This window comes from Nicotiana tomentosiformis, chromosome 1, assembly GCF_000390325.3.
Source record: "Nicotiana tomentosiformis chromosome 1, ASM39032v3, whole genome shotgun sequence".
Classification (NCBI taxonomy): Eukaryota; Viridiplantae; Streptophyta; class Magnoliopsida; order Solanales; family Solanaceae; genus Nicotiana; species Nicotiana tomentosiformis.
The window spans coordinates 128216971-128240785 of record NC_090812.1 but is presented as its reverse complement, the minus strand read 5'-3'; the positions used below and the strand labels follow the sequence as shown (position 1 = coordinate 128240785).

General features: G+C 37.4%; 1 protein-coding gene, 1 long non-coding RNA gene and 1 pseudogene across 3 annotated transcripts; 1 reads left to right on the top strand and 2 right to left on the bottom strand.

The window, feature by feature from the left end:
- The first annotated feature begins 739 nt into the window (after nt 1-739).
- On the top strand, nt 740-3230 carry LOC138893274 (uncharacterized). The gene is made up of 3 exons (XR_011408368.1): nt 740-963; nt 1297-1364; nt 2940-3230. It is a non-coding gene; the product is annotated as an uncharacterized lncRNA (long non-coding RNA).
- Nucleotides 3231-4313: 1083 nt separating this feature from the next.
- On the bottom strand, nt 4314-12001 carry LOC104099986 (uncharacterized). Of its 2 annotated transcripts, none has more exons than XM_009607137.4 (2): nt 11897-11993; nt 4314-5431 (listed from the first exon to the last, which is right to left on the bottom strand). In XM_009607137.4, exon 2 carries the CDS (start codon nt 5418-5420, stop codon nt 4674-4676), a length of 747 nt encoding a protein of 248 aa, XP_009605432.1. In that variant the 5' UTR covers nt 5421-5431; nt 11897-11993; the 3' UTR covers nt 4314-4673. The 2 variants fall into 2 exon arrangements, with proteins under 2 accessions (XP_009605432.1, XP_009605431.1); XM_009607136.4 differs by having other exon boundaries at nt 4436-5434; nt 11897-12001.
- LOC138903419 (peptidyl-tRNA hydrolase, mitochondrial-like) lies at nt 9798-10738 on the bottom strand (annotated as a pseudogene).
- Nucleotides 12002-23815: the final 11814 nt, after the last annotated feature.

Below are 23815 nucleotides of genomic sequence, written 5' to 3'. Positions count from 1 at the left end.
GGAATCGAGTTTTTATGGTTTCGATAGGTTCGTTTGATGATTTTGGACTTGTACGTATGTTCAAATTCGGTTTTGGAGGTTCCTAAAAGGATTCGACACTATTTATCGAAAGTTGGCAATTTGAAAAACTTAAGAGTTCATAAGTATGACCAAGAGTTGATTGTGATGTTATTGGATTCCAATTGGTGTTCCAAGACTTTGGATAGGTCTATATAGTTGAATTGAACTTGTGTGTAAAGTTTGGAAATAATGTGAAGTGTGTAAGTGTGATTCGGATACTCTTTTGAAGGAATGAAGATTTAACAACTTAAGAGAAATTCTATTTGGTTTGAGCCTTGATTCTTTGTTGTGATGTTCACGTGGGTGTTTTGAGCCTTTAGATAAGTTTATATAATGTATTTATACTTGTTGGTATGATTGTATGGGGTCCCGAGGGATTCAGGTGTGTCTTGGATCATTGGTCGAGAGATTAGTTAAGTTAAGGATTTGGAGCTTGACCACGGTCAATATCGAGTCAAGATAATCTTTTTCGATATTTTGAGTATGCGGGCAAGTTTTTAGCGTATTTTATGATTGAAATACATATATATATTGTGTTCGGGAGGTTCTGAATGAGTTTGGGTGCTAAAACGAAGTTTTGCCGTTGCTGATTTTTCTGGTGTAAACAATTCAGAAAATACCGATTATGTCTCTGAAATTTTCCAACTTTAAAACTTCAAAACACCATATCTCCCTCATTTTAAGGCCAAATTCGATGATTCAAAAGGCTATCTTGGGTGTAATCTCGTTAGAATTATGTTGGGCTTATTAAATGTGAGTTTCGGGGGTCACCTAAGATCTAAGTCGAGCTGGAATTGCTGTTGGATGTTTTTACTTGTTCCGAAAATTAGTCACTTTTTCTCACAAGGTTTTGGAGCTTGGATTTGGGCGATTTTGGAGAAAATTTTCATAATTTGGATTGGGGTAAGTATTTTTCACTCTGATTTGTTTATATTTCATGATTCCAACATGGAATTTAGCGATTGTTTGATGAATCAAATTGAAGAAATTAAGGGTTTTAGTAAAAACTTTTCTAAAACATAAATTGATGATTTGAGGGTCGATTTGAGGTCGGATTTAGATGAAACACATATATTTGGACTCGTATTGGAATGGGTGTTCGAAATTTATAAGTTTTGATGGGTTTCGGGGTTTGGGCCCCGGGTTGACTTTTTGATTTTAGCTAAAGATCGAAGCTTTTTTATTCGAAATCATTTCCTATGAATTTTATTTATGATATTAAGTTATTTTAGCTAGATTCGAGCCGTCCGGAGGTTGATTTACCGGGGAATGGCTTCTTAGAGTCTTGATTTAGCTTATTTAAGGTAAGTGTCTTGCCTAACTTTATTGCGAGAAATTTTCCTACTAAATGATATTGTTTGCTACATGCGATGGTGTTGCATATACGAGGTGACGAGTGTATAGCCATGTGTATATTCTTCTTTGTGCTTCGTTGAACTTGGTGATCCCTTGACTTATGCTCTATTTAATTCTATGACTAATAAACTCAATTATCCGTGTTAGAAATCATGCTAGAATATATGACATCTTAAAAGTATTTAAATATGTTATTTTTCGAGATTGTTTACATACTTGAATGACCGTAGCATCATGAATACCCATTTATACATGTTATTGTCATGTTACTTGAGCTTCTTTATCCGTAATAGGAGATGATGATTGGGGCCTTAAGGATATGTTTGGCACGATGGGTATTTTCGTATGGTTGATTGATGTTGGCATGATGAGTATTGTCGTGCACTGTGAAACAAGATTGGCAGATTGGTTGTTACCATGAGAGAGGGATGGGAGTTGGAATCTTGTTATGGTTACTCGTTCGTTAAACACTTACATGCCATCTACTTTGGATTCTATTAATGTTTTCTTGTTTTGTATGTTACTTTTCCATTTGTATTCATTATGTTGTTACCTCTGTGTGTTCCTATTTGGCTTGTTACTGTTATATCTATGTTTCTACCTTGCTTGTTACTGTTACTCCTATGCTTGTACTTGACTTACTTTTGCTATATGTCCTTTCTAATTCATGTATTTACTTGTTATTACAGTTACTCCTATGCTTGTACTTGACTTACTTTTGCTACATGTCCTTTCTAATTCATGTATTTACTTGTTATTAGCCAAAACATGCCACATGCCTCTACTTGTTACGTGATTTATTTATTAGATGTCTCGACTTGTTACTTGCCTTAACTTATTACCTACATTCACTTGCTATATGCCCTTACTTGCCACATGCCTCCAATTGTTACATGATTTCACTTATTACATACCTCTACTTGATGCGTATTTTTACTTGACGTACATCTTTTCCCATTTCATGTTCTACACTTCTTTGCATTAGCCGGATTGGGTGACTTTTGGATTGATTGTGTATTTGTGCTTTGTGGAAGCCTTGTCTTTATATGTCAGAGACTAGCTCGGGGATGATGTGTTGCTCATCTTACTTTGTTGAGTTTGTATTTCCTAGTGAATTCTGCGTGTTAGTTTTCTTGGCATTACGTTGTAAATTTCCCATGTTTGGTTGTTGTAAAATAGTTATGTATGAATTTATTATATACGGGATTGGGTTGCACGCCGAAACAATATTGATATGAGATATGGGATAGGGTTGCACGCTGCAACGGTATTGATAGTATATGTGGGATCGAGTTGTATGCTGCAATGGAGAAGAAATTATATATGGGATCAGGTTACACGTCATAACGGAGAAGATTTATTATGAGTATTCTTGTCTATTAATTTATGTTATCGTATTGTATTGTGAAACTGAGAAGTGATGATATTTTGAGGCCCTCTGTCATTTGTATTCTTGTTTCATCTATACGTGATTATTTCGTGTCTCTTTCTCGTATTACTCTCTCTGCTTATCATCTGCACAGGTAAAATATTGAGTGAGTATCTTTTAACTTAAAACATCGTCACTACTTCACCGAGGTTAGTCACTTACTGAGTACATAGGGTCGGTTGTACTCATACTACACTTCTGCACCTTGTGTGCCGATCTTGGAGCTGTGTAACTGTGGAAGATGAAGCCTAGCATTGAAGACGTAACCGCATTCCAGATTCAAGCTACTTTTTGTTCATTGTAGTTTAGAATTTTTAAATTCTAACTTCAAACAGATATTGTATTTATTCTTCATACCAATTTATAAATCTAAATTATAGTGGCTCATGACTTGTACTACCAATCCTTGAAAAGTTGTATAGAATTCAGTTATTGTCATTCTTGTTGTTTTGATCTTTCACTTGAGTTATCTATTTCTATGTTAGGCTTACCTAGCACTAGGTTGGGTGTCATCACGACTAGGTGGATTTTGGGTCGTGACAGGTTTAGACTTATATTTTGAATTAAAAATATTAAGAAAAATAGTACAAGTAGCAAGTAATAAATTAATTGATATACTTATTTACATAAAAAAGACTTGATTCTTTTTCAAATGTCTAACAGTTGCCTCAATCAAAAGAAGTTTTTTAAAACTAAAATAGATAAAATCTTACATAAGATCAACAAGGTCTCAAAAATGATTAAATCGGTTAGTTATGTTATCAATTGAAAAAGCATTACTAAAAAGATCGATTATAAAAATGTTGGGTCTCTAATTGTAGTTACACTTTAGTCCCCAAATATATCGAGCCCCCATGCATATGCAACATGTGATATTATCAGTAGTGTTGCATAATAGCTCAGTACATGTCGAATGTCGTGCGGTTGTTATGGGATGTGTCCGTGCCTTTAACTTGTGGCGCCTCCTTCGCTTCTACACTCCAACCCCCTGTTCGTGCCTGGCGGGGCTTGTTTTGGCTTTGCAATGTCGGCATTGACAACAACACATGACTGCGCGTCGCGTATTGGGGCTATTGTTGGCATGCATCGGCGAGGCAAGGCACAAAATAACATTCTAGTGGTACACCTGAGTTTCATAACCAACGTCAGATCTTCACCAAATTTTACAGACATGAGATTTATTTTATTTAGGGAGAGCATGGAAGAAAACACAGTTATGTTCAACTTTCTGTTGCTAAAGTGTATGGTGAATAATGAATTGTTGAATACCAGTATTCCATGTTCTTTAGCAGCCTCACAGTTCGATGCATTCTAGTATTTAGAAACATTCAGAAGGTTCAACAATCACTATCATTCATGATAGTCCTTGCGATCCCGATCGGGATTCACGGGCCTGCCTTGTCAAGAGAAGTTAATGAAAATGTTCAAGTAAAATAGCCATTAAATGCAAATTGATGTTGAGATGAAGTCCTTATAAATAGTACTTCATTATCCAATATTTCATCAATTTGCCCAAAATAGCCATCAAATGCGATTGGACATTGAGATGGAGTCCTTACAAAGGTGCTTCATTATCCAAAATTCTACCCGTTTGCCCAAGGTTCAACAGCATTCTTTTTTCTTTTTTGGTTAATCTTTATGTTTAGCGGTTCAACAGCATTCTGTTCTGTTATAGTTCTACATGCAAGTGGCACAAAAAAAAATCTGAAAATTTACAAAAAATATCGACTTCTGTTACACATGCCTGATCAGTTTGGAACTAACTTTTAGGGTTGAAGCAATCCATGTAGTAGCATCTCACTGACAATGGTCATCGCGTCTCATGAGATCACAGATGCTCAAAACAGAATGGATGACAAAGGCAGTCAATAGCATGTATCAGCTTTCTCCGAGGACCAACAGCATGTGAACCCATCTCCTTGAGCTTTTCCATGGTCAGAGTTGCCAACTGATACTTGTTGATGCTCTTGCTCTTAAAGATGTTCACAAAATGATCAAGGCCCCTTGAAACCAACCAACTTCTCAAGCCTCCAGCACTTTGAAGCTTGCGCTCAAGATTAATTGCTCTCATTCTTTTATTTATCATCATACTCCTATCAGCAGCGATAATTGATCGCTTGGTAATCTTTGAGGCAGAGCAAACACCAATAGTTCTATTAGTTCTGAAACTAGGCATTGGTCGGGTTTCTACACGCTCTCTTTCAATTAGCCTCGATGGTCTTGGCAACTGACAAATTGATTGAGGAACTACTTTGGCAACTGTTGGTATAGCAAGTTTAGGTGCCAAAGACATTGGCTCCTCCATTTTACAAACTACGTCTGCTTCAGTATGCATCTCAACTTGATATGTTTGAGTATCAGTAGGTTTAATTGTTGGTACATGTAGCAGGCTTTCTCCAGCGTCTTGCACCACGGACTGCTTAAGTACAGGTAGGGGAGGGATCAAAATAGTGACTTTCTGCTTCTTGACTATTATCCAGCTATCTTCTCTCAGCTGGTCCACCAGTGAGGTACCCGAATTACCTTTCTTAGTTTTAGGAACAGGCACAGCTTGTCGATGTTTTTGCCTTGCCATTAGTTGCTGACCTGCTGAATGAATATGGAACTGATAAAAATTAATTCTGGACCCTGAAGATAAGCATGTATTGACTCGTACCAAGAGCAACCAAATAGAAGACTATGGAGGGGCAGAGATATGTCAACGACATTAATTCAAAATACAATCCCCCTTCCCCACCCTGTCAGCAAAAAGGAAGGTAAAGAAGAGAACAGGCAAACCAAAAGAAATTACTTGAAACAAGATCTGCAACACAAGGCTGTCTAAGAAACCTAGCGCAAATCAAAGAAGTGTAGGACCTAAGTACTACGTCTACAACCCACCAAAAGCACATTATAAATATATCAGAAAAGGGCCAAAACTGCCCCTGATCTATCGGACAAGTTCTAAAAATGCGCTCCATTCACCTATTGAGCCCTAAATACCCTCACCGTTATCTTCTGGTTCAAATATAACTCTGAACAATTAAAAAGGTCCAACTATGCCCCTCGTACTAACGGCGGAAGCCACGTGAGGGTATATTTGGACCTTTTTAATTGCTTAGGGATATATTTGGACCATTTCAATTGTTTAGGGTATGCATCAAATTATTACATATATGGCTAAATATGATACTTTATTCACTTGGCATAAGACACAATTGTTGAGAAATATCAAGAAGTATATGTCGAAAAAATAATATTAGCATATCATATCTCTCTAAAAGATTGTCTCCAATAAAATTAAAGTAATAAGTGGAATGTATTAGTTGTACGCTCTTAGGATTAATTTGACCTATCTCCGACGATTAGAAGCTAATGCAGAATAAATTAATGAATGAATTAATAAATAAGAACACTATAATTGAAAAGATTAGTTTAAAAAAAAGAGCTAAACACAGTCCAAGTTATCACATGTTGGTAAGTTTTGATATCTTCTAATTAAATTTATCGCTTTTCCTTATTTATTAGAAAAACTTTATCTCTCTCGAATGGGTATTTGTAGTACTAGTCATTTGCTTATGCAACGAGTGAATTGTCAAAAATAATTTTTTTTCAATCTTCAATAATATTAATTTTTTGTTTTATTAGTTTCATGTGTTATATTTTCTTGAATAAATAATTTTAATTTTATTCTCTCTGTTTTCTCGTCAAAGGAGATATCTAGGCTATACATATAAATATGCATCTTTGTTGAAAAATAAAACGTATATATTCAGTAACATATGTAACAATTTGAAGCATACCCCTGAACAATTAAAATCTAAATATACCCCTACGCAACTAAAAAGGTCTAGATATACCCACACCTGGCTTCCGCCATTAGTGCGAGGGGCATATTCAGACCTTTTTAATTGTTCAGGGTATATTTGAACCGGGTAATTAGGGCTAAATAGATGAACGAAGAGCATTTTTAGACCTTGTCCAATAGATTAGGGACAGTTTTGGCCCTTTCCCGTAAATATATTTTAAAGCAACAATCAAAACAATGTATTCTAAAGCACAAGCATCACAGTGTCTCTAGGTTAAGAACTTCTATGGGTTGAGGTCGATCAAAAGGATGTTCATTTCAAACCAAAAAATAAAAATTATGCATGGGTAATAGGATGATTCCTGATTCTGGACGCCTGGACCTAATGAAAAAAGGCTGTCCCCTCACATTTCCAAGAGAAATGTCAAATAAAATTAAGAATCCTTTCTATTCAACTTTTGCACCACTAGAGATATAGAAAACACTGAAAGAACAAAAAAGAATTTATTGATGGGAATTTACTACTATACTAATGCTTATAGGTTTGGAACGTATTTCCAACATTTCGCTTGAATTGTTGAAGAAGACAGCATCACAATAATGATTGATGTTGTGTAAATACTGAAATAGCAGACAAACCATATCTGCAGCTATTGCTACTATTAATCTGATTCACTTTATTTTACCATAATCACAGGCTGCACCACTCAAATTATGAAGTTTGATCATATGGCTCCTCAGAGCTGCCAAGCCTACCTCGGAAAATTAGTGTACTCCATCATGTACCAACACATTTTAAATGTTTTCTGATACTAAAAGCATCAAAAGACTACAGTGCAAGAGATAATTGCATTGAGCATTCTCCCAGTAGTCAGTACTCTGCGGAATAACAGTCAAATATCTTCCTCAGAAGCAAAAAAATAGGAAGACCAAACTAATAATGCCAAATCCTTACAAATGCCAAACCACTGCATCTATAGGCCAGATACATCAGGTACAGGATGTTGGTATCCACAATTCATATTTTCCAAATAGTAACTCTGGTACCACAATCTAAGAAACCAACAATGCACAGACTCCATCCACGACTTCAACACTTAATTTGTTTAGTAGCTCATAGGAAAAGAAACCAAAATCATACAACAATCATGTCTCTTGTGGCTCTATCCATAGAGGCCATGAATAACAGAAGAAAACCCTTAGTACATATTAGATAAACAACTTGTGGTCAGATTTCCAATTCATCAAGCATTGCACCAAACTGGGATAGATAGTTGCATCTGTGCCACTTGGCCTCTTGTTCTTAAAATGAATCAGAATTTACCTTCAGCAGATGTAATGTTTTAGTTGAGATGCTCGGTCTTTTCTTCAGTCTTGACATAATTTTCCTTTGACAATTGACATAATGTTCAATGTAGGTTAAGAAAAACAGATGGTTAGTCCGCTGATAAGATGTGTTTGTCTTCTACTTATCCTAAACCTTTACTCTGTAGAGCACTTTTTCATAGTTCCACTTTTTTAGTTGACTACCTCGTTTAATTTCTACAATTAATACATAAGTAGCATGTACCATGGAACGTCATTGTGTATACTATTGGTTTGTTCACACAAAGGTAAGCATGTCCAGACTCAAGACTTATTCCTGTATAACTACAGTTGTGAGAACTCCCATTATATCTCCTCCAACCATTCTCACACTTGTGATCACTCCTTCAAATATATCATTTATATATGAATTTATGTCTTCTTAATTACACCCCTGGGGATGCGACCCTTGCCCGGACCCTGTATAAACGTGGGATGCTTTGTGCACTCAGCTACCCTTTTAATTACCCACTAAAAGGCTTCTCTTGCTGCACTTATCATGTACCTTTTATTAGTCCATGAATATCATATGGAGATCCTTCATCCCTAGCAATTTCCATCAACCTTCTTTATATAAATATAACCTCTATAATAAACCTGCCTGCGATCCAATCCAAGCTGCCTCTCTACCCTTATAATATCCCTAAGTCAAATGTGTATCACTCTATCCAAGAGCTTTGATGTATACCATCTAAGTTTAACACCGCGATTTTGCAACTTTAAATATCTCCTGTGGTTTATGCATTGGAATCAACTCCTTATCCACTTATTTAGCATCTTTGCACACCCTAATAGAACATTGAGTAGTATGTCTCCAAGTTTTACAAGGGAATCCTGAACCTCAATATAGATTCCATCTCGACGACATGCTTTTCTACCTCTCATGTTGTTCATGGCATGATTTACTTCACTCAATATAATTCTACAAGTTTGGTTAAGGTTTCTATTTGTACCGAATGCATGAATATTTGTAAAGTTACCCTCGTAACTTGTATTGAATAATTTCTCAAAATAGCATTTTCATCTTTCTTTGAACTTTTTGTCTCCTGTCAAAACTTGTTGAAATCATCTTTACTATACTTAACTTGGTTCAAGTCTTTACCCCTTTTCTCTGTCAATCGTGTTAGCTTAAACATTTCTTTCCTGCCTTCCTACATCCCTTACTTTTGGTTTAACTCGTCTAAGGATTTACCTAACTTCGTTAATCGCCTCCTTAGATTCTTTCTTTATTCTCTTATACTCTTCCAGGCTTCTTCATCTTTTTTTAATATCTCTTCTTACCTCCTCACTCTGCCACATGATTCTTGCAGTCAATGCCCTAAGCCTTTAAAACCACCTTGAACTCACTTGTTATTGTTTTGTTTTCTGATAGGGTTGTATTTGCTATATCTTTTCCTTCATTTTCTTTCATTACCTTCAATTCGCATGGAGGAATCTTTTTTTAAGTCAATAATATATTGTTTTTGCTTATTTTCTAATCCAAGTATGAGAGTGAGCAAGGGGAGACATCAAAGAGACACAACAGTTTCTTCTAGGAGCGTCAGGGGATGCAGGAGGGAAGTATTTGGTACAAGGAGAATAAGCTAACAATATTCAGGTTTATAAAGGAAAACATCTAGACCATATTCGAGAATCAGGGAATTAAAAGAGTGGGTATTCATGCATCCTAGCAATCACTAAGGACTAGGTCAGCTTTGAACTTCCAGCTTGAGCAAAATCATCTTCCATCTGTTTCAAACCCAAAATAGTTGCCTAAACAGGGGTAGTAACATTCACAAATAGGATTTTAGCCAGTGGTGCTTAGGCCAAAAGATCTGGCCATGGATTTTGGTATGTCATTACACCTGACTTCTCGTTTGATTTGACAAAGAGGAAACGCTGGCCAGTCCAAGTAAAGAGATGTGTGGAGGCTATTGAATACCTAGCTTGAAGCATGACATCATCTTGGCAGTGTCTGCAATCTTATGTGCTTGTACTTCTGGTCTATATTGAAGCATTTAGAACTTTCGGAAAAGCCTTTGGATAAGACCTGCTTCAATGCATGTACTCCTTCAAGTAATGCAGCATCAATTCGTTCTCAAGCAGTTGGGTTAAATTTTTGAAGCATGAATGCTTTGGGCCCAGGAGGTCTTCCAACACCTATCCCTTAACCGAGGAAATTCTCGATTTCCACAAAAATGAATAAATCACACTCTTCAATCGATTATGGCTATGATGACCTCCCTTGGGATGAAGACGAAGAACTCCGCATGGTAAATCCATATCATCATGAAACACAATCACACGATTGAGAGGGAGCTTGTAATATGCTGCAAGTGGGCCTGCAGATTCACCACTCAAATTCATGTAAGTTTGTGGCTTTGTAAGAAGAACTGGAACACCATTGACAAAACCTTTTCTAAACATAGCTTTACAATGTACTGTCTCCATATGAATCCCTAGCGACTATGCAAATGCATCAAGCATTTCAAAACCAACATTGTGTCTCGATCCCCTGTATTTATCACCAGGATTGCCCAACCCAACAAAGAGCCATGGCCGAGGAGAACAAATGCAGAAGTTGCGCCTACAAATCCTTCTAAGGATTTTATTCATCGGAAGTTCACAAGAAGTTGCTGTTGTCGGCAACTATTATAGAGTCCACGGTGGAGCTCTGAGCCTCTATTTCACCTGGAGGAATCTAAACTTAGGTCTCATACACCACTAATGAATATTCATACCAGAATTTTTTAAATCTCCTTGGCTCGAGAATATAGAAACATTATCACGAAATTCTTGAATATTCATGATTAAAATATTCTTGCTTCGCATTTGATCATATTTTTCTGATCAAAACATTTCTTGTGCTATTAAGTACATCTCCCAATAAATCTATCTTTCCTTTCTGCAAGTAAAAAATATACTTGACCATGTTGGGTGTGTCTCACATCGCTTGTGGAATGGGGATTTAGTCACTTTATATGGTCTTAGACAATCCTCACCACATGAGCTAGCTTTAGGGTTGAATTAGCCCTAAGGTCCATATCTTTACAAGATATCAGAGACATCAGAACCAGACCGATCATAATTCTTGGTTTATCCGATGTTGGGGCCCCCTTATTATTCGTCTATGCTCTAGTTGGTAAGCCTAGGCATGCGGGGGTGCTGAGTTTGTCCCATATCCATCATGGAATGGGAAATTGGTCTCCTTAGGTAATTCTCATCTCATGAGCTAGCCTTTGGGATTGAGTTAGCCCTAAAGTCCACTTTCCTTTAATGAAAAAATTTCTATCTCTAATAATTTGATAGGACAAACAAATACGACTTTACATCAACATGATTTTGGCATTATACGAACTAACTATTCCACTTTTTACATTTCAAATCATTATTTAAAACAGTTACTACTAAATCCAATAGAATGATATATTCAAAAGTTTAACTCTTTAATAAGTGTTAAGGTTTTAGTCCTTGGCATTGTCTAAACTACCACAAGCATGGGGCATCACTTTTCACCCTAAGTCTGCATTTGGTTCGTGAAATTGAAGGCAAGATGCCCTATTTTTATATTCCTAACTAATCATTGGCTTTCACAGTGGGATTATAAATGTAGCCTAGAACTATATGCCCTTGCCCTTCACATGAATATATATTATTAATTGTATTTCAGAATCTTTTGGTTTATGCAGAAAGAGGTGCTGGCTATTAACCTGCTTTTTTGTTCAAGAAAGTTCATACCCCTTCAGCGATCAACAAATTAAAAATAATAACAACAACTATTTCAGAAGTGCTCTAATCATTCAAAGTTCAATATGGATAAACCCATTTTAATGGGACTATTTCAGATTTGCAAAAAGTCAGAGCAATGTTCTAAAAGCAATATACTAGGAAAAATAAAAGGAGATTTTAATGGGACTGACCTTACGAAGAGGTCGGCGATTAGTGCTGGTAGAGGAGGGAAGTGTCACCGAACACTATTGGTACGTACAAAAGAATTTGGATATGTTGACCCAAAATAAAAAAATCTCATATGTTTGGGTCATTTAAAAATACTCCAATCAATTTTGGTCATTTAAGTTTGTTAAAATTAAGTACTTTTTATGTTTGTTAAATATTTAATAAACTCTAACAGTTAAATTTAAAGATTTTTTTTTTTAAAAGGCGTTGATAAGAATTTATATTTGGATATAATTTTATCTATTATTTCAACCTTAACCTAAAATATAAAATTTGAAGTGAAAAAACTAGTTAGAGAAGCATTTCAAGTGAAATAAAAATTTTAGTCCCAAAATATCAATTATTTTATTTGTAAAATCCATATCTAAACATAATTTTCACTTCCAAATATCCTTTCTAAATTGCCTTCAAATACTTTATTTTTTGGTTTTAGCCAAATGTTATCCAAACGAGGTAATATGTAGTAGATGAAGTAGTAATGTTTGGTTTTCTTAATTTCCTTTCCATTCCATTCTACCAAATTGACTCCAAACAAATTTTGAAAAGGGTAAATACATATAAGTTAAAAAATAAACTGTTTGAAGTCTTAGTACTATAGTCTTTTGGTTTAACTAGTTTAACTAATTATAAATAGAGTTTTCCGAAAAAATATATAATGGAGGAAGATTTCTTAGGAATAAGAGACACTACGTTAAAGAGAGAGAAATAGATCTTTTGCGTATAATCATGCATAATGTCGAAACCAACTAATAAATGTAAGCAAAAGCTCCTAATTCATATAGATATAAAACATCATATAAATTATCATGCTTGCATATTCATTATTTGAGTATCCAACAATTATTTCAATCATATCCGATTGGGCCTATGAATAAATATACAATCATATGTTTCATGCTGGTTTGAGTAATAGTAATGAGATTTTTCAATATTATGCTAAGAATAGTTACTATTTTCATAAGAAACTGTCATTCGTCTGATGATAAATAAAAAAGAATATCGAGAGTTTAAGTGGCTAAAGTTGAACCAGCTACTTTTAAAGTACATAAAGAAAAGCAACAATTAGTAGAAGAATTAGAATCGAAGAGGATTTCTCACTTCTTTCATTCACACCGTTAATGAGATTTTATTTCACACGGCTCCTAAGTTATAAAAGAATCTATATCTATATTATTATTTATATCTATACTATATTAAAAGCACGAAATCCCCTAGAGAAATATCGTTTGTCTTTTTACCCTTTAATAACAAGTTTCACACTAGACAAAAATAATCATTTAATTATTTTTCTAAGAATATTTAATTATTTCCATAATTCTTAGGACATTGAAATCAACTAAAGTTTATTTATTGAATCCTTCCTAATTTAAATTAGATAGACAGTCCTAATATTAAAATTTTAAATTCTATTTAGATTCTACCACTTTAATTGGAATAAACACATCAAATTGAGCACTAATGTAAATATTCGAACTTACGAAAGTTACGTACCTAACATAAGTAAAAGTATATAAAAATTGTAGCTAAACATGTAATATATGAGTTCTAAAATAAAAGCACACTCATAGTACTGCATATTTATAAATAGGATACAATAATTATTATTTTTAAAAATTTATACCTTTTTTTTAAAATTTCTTTTACAATAACTGAAAAATAATTTTCAATTTTCAATTTATGTAAAATTTTATACTCATTAATACAAAGTACACGCGCAACGCCCATACCCTAAACACTAGTTATATTACAAGCACGAAGGCCTTTAGCGAAATGTCGTTCATCTTTTTTACCCTTAAAAATTAATTTCATATTGGACAAAGCTGTTATATGATTATTTTCCTAATATTTAGATCTTAAAAGCAATTTCGAATGCAACTATATATTTTATTACTAAAATATTTCCTTATTTAAATGAAATACGTTGGAAGTCCTAAATTTTGGGACATTATAATCTATTTAGAGTGGAAATGTGAAAGAGGTAAGGGAAATAAAACACAATCTATTTAGATTTTACTTTATTATTTTTTAAGCCAAGAGTATTATTTTTGTTCTATAATATACGAATATTATTAATTCTTCGGTATATTACTTTGGACTAACGCCTTTTGAGTTGTTATATTTTTATACTTTTAATACAAATAACTACATCAAACTAAGAAGCTTTTAGACCGTTTCAATATGTTCCACAATCCATCCTAAACCAAAGAGCGGGAATAAGCGAGGGGCATAGCGATACAATGTTTATATTCGAGTTGCTCAAATCTAGTACAAAAGGTTCAAGTAGAAAAGATATCGTTACAAATTCAAATGAAAGGACTTTTAGTGTGACGACACGATAGGTCATTTTGAGTACTAGCCTTAATTTTTGTGTTTTGAGATCTCTCATAGCTTCATTTGATGTTTCTTGGTTTATGTGCGTGTTCTGTGTCGCTTTTCGGAAAGTTTTTACGTAAAACTTCGAAGAAAAAGTGATTTTTGACTTAAAATAAGGTTTGGGTTGACCACGGTCAATATTTTTGGTAAACGATCTCAGATCGGTATTTTGACAATTTCTGTAGGTTCGTATGATATTTTTGAACTTGTACGCATGTTTGGTTTTGGTCCGGGGTGACCCAAGCGCATTTCGGCGCATTATGTGAAAAATTGTAAAAAATGAGTTTTCAAGTTGAAATCTTGAGTTTTGACGATCGATTCTTGTTAATTGATTTTATTTTGATGATTTGAGTTAGCGAGCGAATTTATATAATATTATTACACTTGTGTGCATGTTTGGTTTGGAGCCCCGGGGGATCGGGTGAGTTCCGGATGAGTTTTGGTTGAAATTGGAATGGTTGGTGTGGTTCTGTTGCTAGTGTGAATTGCAGGTCTCGCATTTACGAGCACCTGTTCGGAAATGCGAACTTCGCTTTTGCAAAGTCGAGCTCGCATTTGCAATAAGGGGTTGGGCAGGGCAGTCTTCGCATTTCCGAAGAAATGTTCGAATTTGCAGACATCTCAGGATCTCTTTTGCAACTGGGCACTAAACTTTGGCAGGTTCGCAAATGAGAACCTTTGACTATATTTGCAATGGATTGTGACCTTGTAAATGCGATATTTTTGTCGCTTTTGAGACTTATGCATGCTGGGGACGTTGTTCGCATTTGCAACCAGTGTTTTGTATTTGCAGACATCGCATTTGCGAACGTCTGCAACTGGGTAAAAGAGGGCAAAATCGGGACTTAGAACATTTTACACAATTTTTCAACCCTAAACATTCTAAAGGTGATTTTTGAAGAACTTTTTCTTTCCAAATTTATTGGTAAGTATCTTTAACTAGTTTTTAATCAATTTCAGTTACTTTTCATGAGTTTTTGTATCAAATCTATGAATTTCATGGTAGAAATTAGGGGTTTTGGGTAGAATTTAGGAATTTTATAAAATTGAGATTTAGGCCTCAAATTGAGGCCGAATTATAAAATAAATTATATAACCGGGCTCGAGGGTGAATGGGTAATCGAATTTTTATCTGAATCTCGGATTTTGACCAAGCGGGCCCGGGGTTGACTTTTATTGACTTTTTCAATATAAAGATGGAGCCTTTTTCATTCGTGGTAGTTTTTAAATCTTATTTTGAATTGTTTGAACGATAATTGGCTATATTCGGTTGGTTTGGAGGCTTGTTGAAAAGGAAAATTTATGGTTGATTAATTATTTAATTGTGAAAAGAGGTAAGTGTCGTTTTTAACTTTGACTTGAGGAAATTAGGACTTGTTTGGTCTATTTTCTACGTGAACTATGTGGTGGGATGATGTATATGCGAGGTGACGAGTGCATATGCATTGTCATGGGTTCAAGCATGCGGGTTGGGCTATTTACCTTTATGTCATTATTTATTTTATGTTATATCTCATTACATGTTTTGATTGCTACATGCCCTTACTTGTTATTCATGCCTTATTTGTTATCTGTCATTTAGTTGTTACATGTTTCGATTTATTCATTTCTCGCTCAATATCTGCTTACCTACTATATGTTTCTACTTGTATTAATTGTATATCTTCAATGCCTCATGTCTTTACTTGCCTTTATTGTCTTTACATTACTTGTTGTACTTTATTATGTTATATATGATTGTGTGAGTCTTTTAGCTATTTCGGTATTAATGAATTTTTGAGGTTTGTGAATATGAAGTATTGGTTATTCTCTGTTTGTATTGGTAGCTCCTTGATGTTCTATACATTTTAGTTCCTTTGTGCTGAGATTACGGAATTTGGTTGTGTTGAGTTGTTATATTAATGAGTTGATATTAGGAACGGGTTGTGTGCCGCAACAATATTGAAATGCATTGATATAAAATTGGGATCGGGTGCACGCCGCAACAGATATTGTGTTAATGTGAGATCGGGTTGCACACCGCAACAGATATTGTGATAATGTTGGGATCGGATTGCGCGTCACAACGGAGTATAACATGTTGTAATGTTTGTATCTATAATGTTCTATTCCGATACTAGGATACGAGTAATTTGAGATGATGGTATTCGGGGTCCCTCTATCAGTTGACCTTCGGGTCCCGTTCTTATGAGTTTACTGCTTTCTTTATATTTATGTTGTCTTTTGGTATTATTCGTACATGTTATAATGAGTGTCTTGTCATAGCCTTGTCACTACTTTATCGAGGTTAGGTTCGACACTTATAGAGTACATGGGATCGGTTGTACTCATACTACACTTCTGCACTTCTTGTGCACATTCTGGTGTTGGTCCTAGCGACGCGTAGAGGAGACTGCTCGGATCCGACTACTACAGGAGACTTGAGGTAGAGATGCTTGGCGTTTGCAGTCCCCGAAGTCTGCTCCTATCATGTTTTTACTGTTTATCTAGTTTTAGACAGTTGTATTTCTTTTCAGACCATATCTGTAGCATTCTAGTCGCTCATGTACTTGTGACTCCGAATTTTTTAGGATTAATATAGACTGGGTTACTTATATTATTATTTCATGTATTTAGAAGTTTATCGATCATTATCTAACATTATGCAGCTTTTAAATTATTAAATTGGTTAAATATTCTGCTAATGTTGGCTTATCTAGCAAGTGAATGTTAGGCGCCACCACGGCCCCGTGGTCAGAATTTTGGGCTGTGATATTTAGCAACAAGAAAATAATTGAACAACCTCTTTGTAACGATTATGCCGGTCGTTTTGAGTATTTTAGCATTGTTTCCCTTAATTTATGCTTTACGTATGTGTATTTATGATTACATGACTTGTCGGGGTGATTGATATGGTTTGGGGAGAGATTTGGATTGATTTATGACACTTAATCCCTTGATTGGAGACTTTAGTTGTAAGAGTTGACTGGAGTTTGACTTTTATATAGATGACTCAGGAATTTTATTTTGATGGCTCCAATAGCTTCGTATGGTGATTTTGGACTTAAGCGTATACCCGGATCTGGATTTGGAGGTCCGTAGGCTGATTTGGTACTTTTTGACGAAAATTAGAAAGTTGAAGATTGATAGGTTTGATCGAGAGTTGACCTTGTTGATATCGGGCTCGGATTGTTGTTCCGGAGTTGGTATAGGTCCATTGTGTCATTTGGGACCTGCATGCAAAATTCGAGGTCATTCCGAGGTGTTTAGATATGTTCGGTGTAAGTTTTGAATTTGGAAAGTTCATTAGTTAATTAGGCTGGAATTGAGATATGATTCGTAGTTTTGATATTTTTTGATGTGATCTGAGTCCTAGAATAGGTTCGTGCTATGTTTAATTGTAGAGGAAAATAGATTCTTGATTGATATGAAATGAGATTCACAGTCAAAGAAGAGAAAGATGAACAGTGCTCTAATGTGGTGCAAGTTTGAGGTTCGAAAAGTGTAAAAGTCCTAAGGACTTTCTATTTATACCAAACCGATGGGGACCCACCGACTTACCTTAGCGCGGTCCACGGAATTCTACCACGGTCTGCACTTTTTTACCTTTCGAAGAGCTGCTGCAAAATCCTGGGCGTGGTCCGCGTAAAACTGGGCGCGGTCCGCATAAAACTGGGCGCGGCCGCGAATGTCACCGCGGTTCGCCAAATTATGAACGCGGACGCGAACTCAACTTCAAAGAGTTGATATTTTGGGCTATTCAAGTACGTGTCCGCGGATAAAATGTGCCACCGCAAAATGCTAATGCGAACTGCGAAATTTTGAGCGCGATCCGCGAAATTCCCACACTGAGTCAGATTTTTCCTTGTCAAAGTCCTGCACTGCACAACCAATTCCTACACAAACTTCACAACAGTTAGTCAAAAACAATGCCTAATCTAAGAATAAAATCAAAAAGAAAGAAAAGAAAAAGAAAATGTCACATGGGTTGCCTCCCAAGAAGCACCTGATTTAACGTCGCGGCACGACGCATGTTACCATCATCATGTGAAATTGATCAAGGCCACCACGTGGCTGTCATCAAACTTGCCAAGGTAGTGCTTCAATCGGTGCCCATTAACTCTGAAGATTTCACCATTTTTGTTTTTCAAATTAAGAGCACCAAACGGAGTTACATGCACCACTTCAAAAGGGCCACTCCATTTTGACTTGAGCTTTCCCGGAAATAGTCGTAACCGAGAGTTGAATAGAAGAACCAAGTCACCCTCCTTGAATTCTTTGTTCTGGGCATATTTGTCATGTAAGTACTTCATCTTGTCCTTATACAAGGACGAGCTGGAATAGGCATGAAATCGGAATTCATCAAGTTCATTGAGTTGCTCTACCCGGAGATTGGCTGCTACATCCCATTCAAGGTTTAACTTCTTGAGGACCCATATGGCCTTGTGCTCTAACTCAACCGAAAGATGGCATGCTTTCCCAAATACCAACCGGTACGGAGACATACCAATTGGAGTCTTGTACGCAGTTCTATAAGCCCACAAAGCATCATCAAGTTTCCTTGACCAATCCGTCCGGTTTGCATTGACAGTTTTTGATAATATGCTCTTTATCTCCTTGTTGGAGACCTCAACTTGTCCACTAGCCTGTGGATGATAAGGGGTTGACACCTTATGATTGACACCATACTTGGAAAGTAAAGTGTCAAAGGCCTTGTTGCAGAAATGAGAACCCCCATCACTGTTGATTGCCCTAGGAGTGCCAAACCTTGTGAAGATATTTTTCTTTAAGAACGCCACCACACTCCGTACCTCATTGTTGGGCAAAGCTACAGCTTCAACCCACTTGGAAACATAATCAACCGCAACCAGAATGTAAGTGTTACCACAGGAACTCACAAATGACCCCATGATGTTTATGCCCCACACGTCAAAAATATCGATCTCAAGAATAGTGGTGAGAGGCATTTCATCCTTCTTGGAAATTCCACCAGCTCTTTGGCATTCATCACACCTCTTAACAAGCTCACTTGAATCTTTATACAGGGTAGGCCAATAAAATCCACAGCTAAGAAACTTTGAAGTAGTTCTCGCCCTACCATGATGACCACCGTAGAGCGAGGAATGGCAAGCATCAAGAATATTCATTTTCTCCTCTTCCGGGACACATCTTCGGATCACACCATCATTGCAAATCTTGAAAAGATAGGGCTCGTCCCAATAATAATCCAAGCTGTCCCGTTTGAATTTCTTCCTTTGGTTAGAAGAGAGCTCACTCGGGACAATGCCGGTCACAAGAAAGTTAGCCACATCGGCGAACCAAGGCATACCATTCAAAGACACGGAGAGGAGTTGTTCATCCGGGAACGAATCATTAATTTCGAGGCCATCGTGGGGCCTCCCCTCCTCTTCTAAGTAGGACAAGTGGTCCGCCACTTGATTATCATTTCCTTTTCTATCAATGATTTCAAGGTCAAACTCTTGAAGCAGAAGAACCTATCTCATCAACATAGCCTTCGAGTCCTTTTTGGTCATTAAGTAATGGAGTGTCGCGTGATCGGTGTGCACAATCACTTTGGCACCCATGAGATATGGCCTGAACTTTTCCATGGTGAAGACAATGGCTAATAACTCTTTCTCGGTCACCGTATAATTGACTTGGGCGTCATTTATCATTTTGCTTGCATAATAGACCCGATGAAATATCTTGTTGACCCTTTACCCCAAAACCGCTCCTACCGCAACGTCACTAGCATCGCACATGAGCTCAAATGGTAAGCTCCAATTGGGAACGGTAATGATGGGAGTGGTTGTCAATTTATACTTGAGAATCTCAAAAGCTTTCATGCAATCTTCATTGAACACAAACTTTGCATCCTTTTCTAGCAACTTGCACAAGGGGTTCACCACTTTTGAGAAATCCTTGATGAACCTTCGATAGAACCCCGCGTGCCCAAGAAAGCTCCTAACTCCCTTGACGGAAGTAGGAGGAGGGAGTTTTGAAATAACTTCAATCTTCGCTTTGTCCACTTCAATACCGTTCTTTGAGATCTTATGGCCGAGGACAATGCCCTCCTCGCCATAAAGTAGCATTTTTCCCAATTAAGCACTAGGTTGGTCTCTTCACATCGGGCCAACACTTTGTCAAGATTATCCAAGCATTCTTCAAATGAGTCCCCCACAACACTAAAATCATCCATGAACACTTCGAGGAAGTCCTCCACCATATCCGTAAATATTGCCATCATACACCGCTGAAAGGTAGCCGGTGCATTACACAAACCAAACGACATCCGTGAGAATGCAAATGTGCCATACGGACATGTGAAGGTGGTTTTCTCTTGGTCTTCCGGTGCAATGAGAATCTGGTTGTACCCTGAGTACCCATCCAAAAAGCAATAGTAGGCAAGCCCGGCAAGTCTGTCCAACATTTGCTCAAGAAAGGGCAATGGAAAGTGGTCTTTGCGGGTCACTTTGTTCAGTTTTTTGTAGTCCATACATACCCTCCATCCGGTGACAGTACGAGTGGGGATCAACTCATTTTTCTCATTTGTTACCACAGTCATACCCCCCTTCTTCGGCACACATTGTACCGGTAAGTCCATGAACTATCCGAAATAGGGTACATAACCCCCGCATCAAGCCACTTGATAATTTCCTTCTTGACGACCTCTTGCATAGCCTCGTTCAACCTCCTTTGATGTTCCACGGAGGGTTTGGTATCATCCTCTAGTATATTTTTGTGCATGCAAAAGGCAGGGCTTATACCCCGAATGTCAGCCAAAGTCCATCCAATTGCCTTTTTCCTTCTTTGAAGCACCGCACTGGTGGAGTCTACCTGCACGTTAGTTAGGCAAGCAGAAAGAATAACAGGTAATGTGGAAGAAGGGCCTAAGAATTCATACCTGAGGTGTGAAGACAAAGGCTTCAACTCCAATGTTGGTGGCTCCTCGATTGAGGGCTTTATTGGTGGAGTCTTCCGATTTTCCAAGCCCAAGGAAAGTTTACAGGGCCCATATGAGTAGGATCCCATTCCTTGCAATGCATTTGCACATTCAACCAAGCCTTCCTTTTCATCATCCTCATGGATTAACAATACAGATTCCAAAGGGTCTTCCACATTGATCATGGCACTCGTGTCATCAACTATCACCTCCGTCACAAGATCCACAAAAGAGCAAACTTCATTGTTATTTGGTTGCCTCATTGATTTGCACACGTGGAATACAACTTTTTCATCGCCCACTCGGAAGGTGAGCTCTCCTGCTTCCACATCAACCAATGCCTTCCATGTTGCTAGGAAAGGTCTCCCCAATATTATAGGCACCTCATAGTCGACTTCGCAGTCGAGAATCACAAAATCAGCAGGTAAAATAAACTTGTCGACCCGGACTAGAACATCATCAATAATACCTAGCAGCCTTTTCTTTGTCCGATCCGCCATTTGTAATCTCATGAAAGTAGCTCTTGGTTGCCCAATACCTAGTGTCTTGAACACGGAATATGGCATCAAATTAATACTTGCTCCCAAATCACACAAGGCTTTTGCAAAATCGGCGCTACCAATGGTGCATGGAATTGTAAAGTCACCGGGATCTTCAAGCTTTAGAGCCATCGAGTGCACAATGGCACTCATTTGATGAGTCATTTTGATGGTCTCACAATTCATAGATCTCTTCTTAGTTACCAAGTTTTTCATGAACTTGGCATATCCCGGCATTTGTTCGAGAGCTTCCACCAAGGGCACATTGATTGACAAACTTTTCATCATCTCAATAAACTTCTTGAATTGGTTTTCATTATTTTGCTTTGCAAGCCTTTGAGGATACGGTGGAGGAGGCCTTGGCAAAGGGGCCTTGGCTTTAGGCACTACCATTTTCGGTATGTCTATCACGTGTTCGCTAGATAGGTTCACATCATTTTGAGTCTCCTCCATGTTGTCATCAATATCGATCCTCACTTCATCATTCATATTCTCATAATTGGCTTGAATCTCATCATCTTCTTGCAACACAACACCATCACTCGCAATCTTCTTTGGATTAGAGGTACTTGCATCTCCTCCTCTACCGCTTCTTGTGGTCACCGCCATAGCATGGCCTGTATTGTTCCCACCCTTCAGGTTTACTACCGTATCACTTGGTAGCACCCCCTTAGGGAGAGTATTCAATGCTTGAGAAATTTAACCATTTGTACTTCCAAGTTGCGAATAGAGGTAGTATGGGAGGCTATTTGGGCATCGGAGTCAGCATTCCTTTCCATTATTTGTTTGAACATACTCTCTATCTATCCCATCTCATTGTTTGAAGAACATTTCCCTTGAGACGAATATGGAGGCGGATTGTTGGGTTGTTGATACATCGGGGGCCTTTGATTATTATTATTCCAACCCCCTTGGTTTCCATTGCCGCCCTAATTGTTATTGTTGTTCCCCCAATTCTGATTGTTGTTCCCCCAATTGTTCGAGTTGTTGTTGTTTCCATTGTTCCAATTCCCTTGGCCTTGGTTGTCCCAATTTTGATTGTTCCCTTGCGATCTCCATTGTTGATTTGGAGCATTGCTCTGTTGACCTTGGTAGTTATTGGCATATAACACTTCCTCATTTTGATCATCATAAGAATCGTCTTGATTGTAACCACTACCACTTTGCTCATATTGATCTTGATTGTTTTGCACTTGTTGACCACGCTGTCTTCTCTTGTTGACTATGACATTTACCCCTTCCATGGCATTTACTTGCTTTGTCCCTTGAACTTGCTGAAACTGGGCCTTTGCTAACTGATTCATAGTAGTTGTCAACTCGGCTATGGCTTGTCCATGATCATGAAGTTCCTTGTGAAGATGGATGACATTAGGGTCACCCTGATTAACATTTGCCCGACTCTGCCAAGCTGAGGATGTGTCAGCCATCTCATCAAGTATGTCACAAGCATCGACATAAGGGATTTTCATAAAATTTCCCCCAGCTAGCTGATCCACCACACACTGGTTGGTCGTGTTGATGCCCCTATAGAATGTCTGTTGAATCATTGCTTCAGTCATATCATTGTTTGGGAATTCCTTGACCATTGTCCGGTATCGCTCCCAGATTTCATGTAGGGGTTCATTAGGTTCTTATTTAAAGGCTAAGATCTCATCCCTCAATGCTGCCATATGACCCAGTGAGAAAAACTTAGCTATAAACTTTTCTGCTAACTCATCCCATGTGTGTATGGAGTGGTTGGGTAGCCTCTCGAGCCAGTCCAAAGCTTTCCCTCTAAGTGAAAATGGGAAAAGCCTCAATCTCAGAGCGTCCTCCGACACGTTCGTCTGCTTGCTCCCCCAGCATATGTCTACAAAACCCTTTAGATGTTTGTATGCGTTCTGATGAGGAGCTCCAGTGCAGAAGCCCCTTTGCTCCAATAGGGTCAGCATGACATTTGTAATTTGAAAATTGCCCGCCCGAATCCGGGGAGGGCCAATTGCACTTGCGTAACCTTCATTGGGTAGCACCCGGTGTGCTGCCCATGGAGGAGGTGGGGGAGGGTTTGG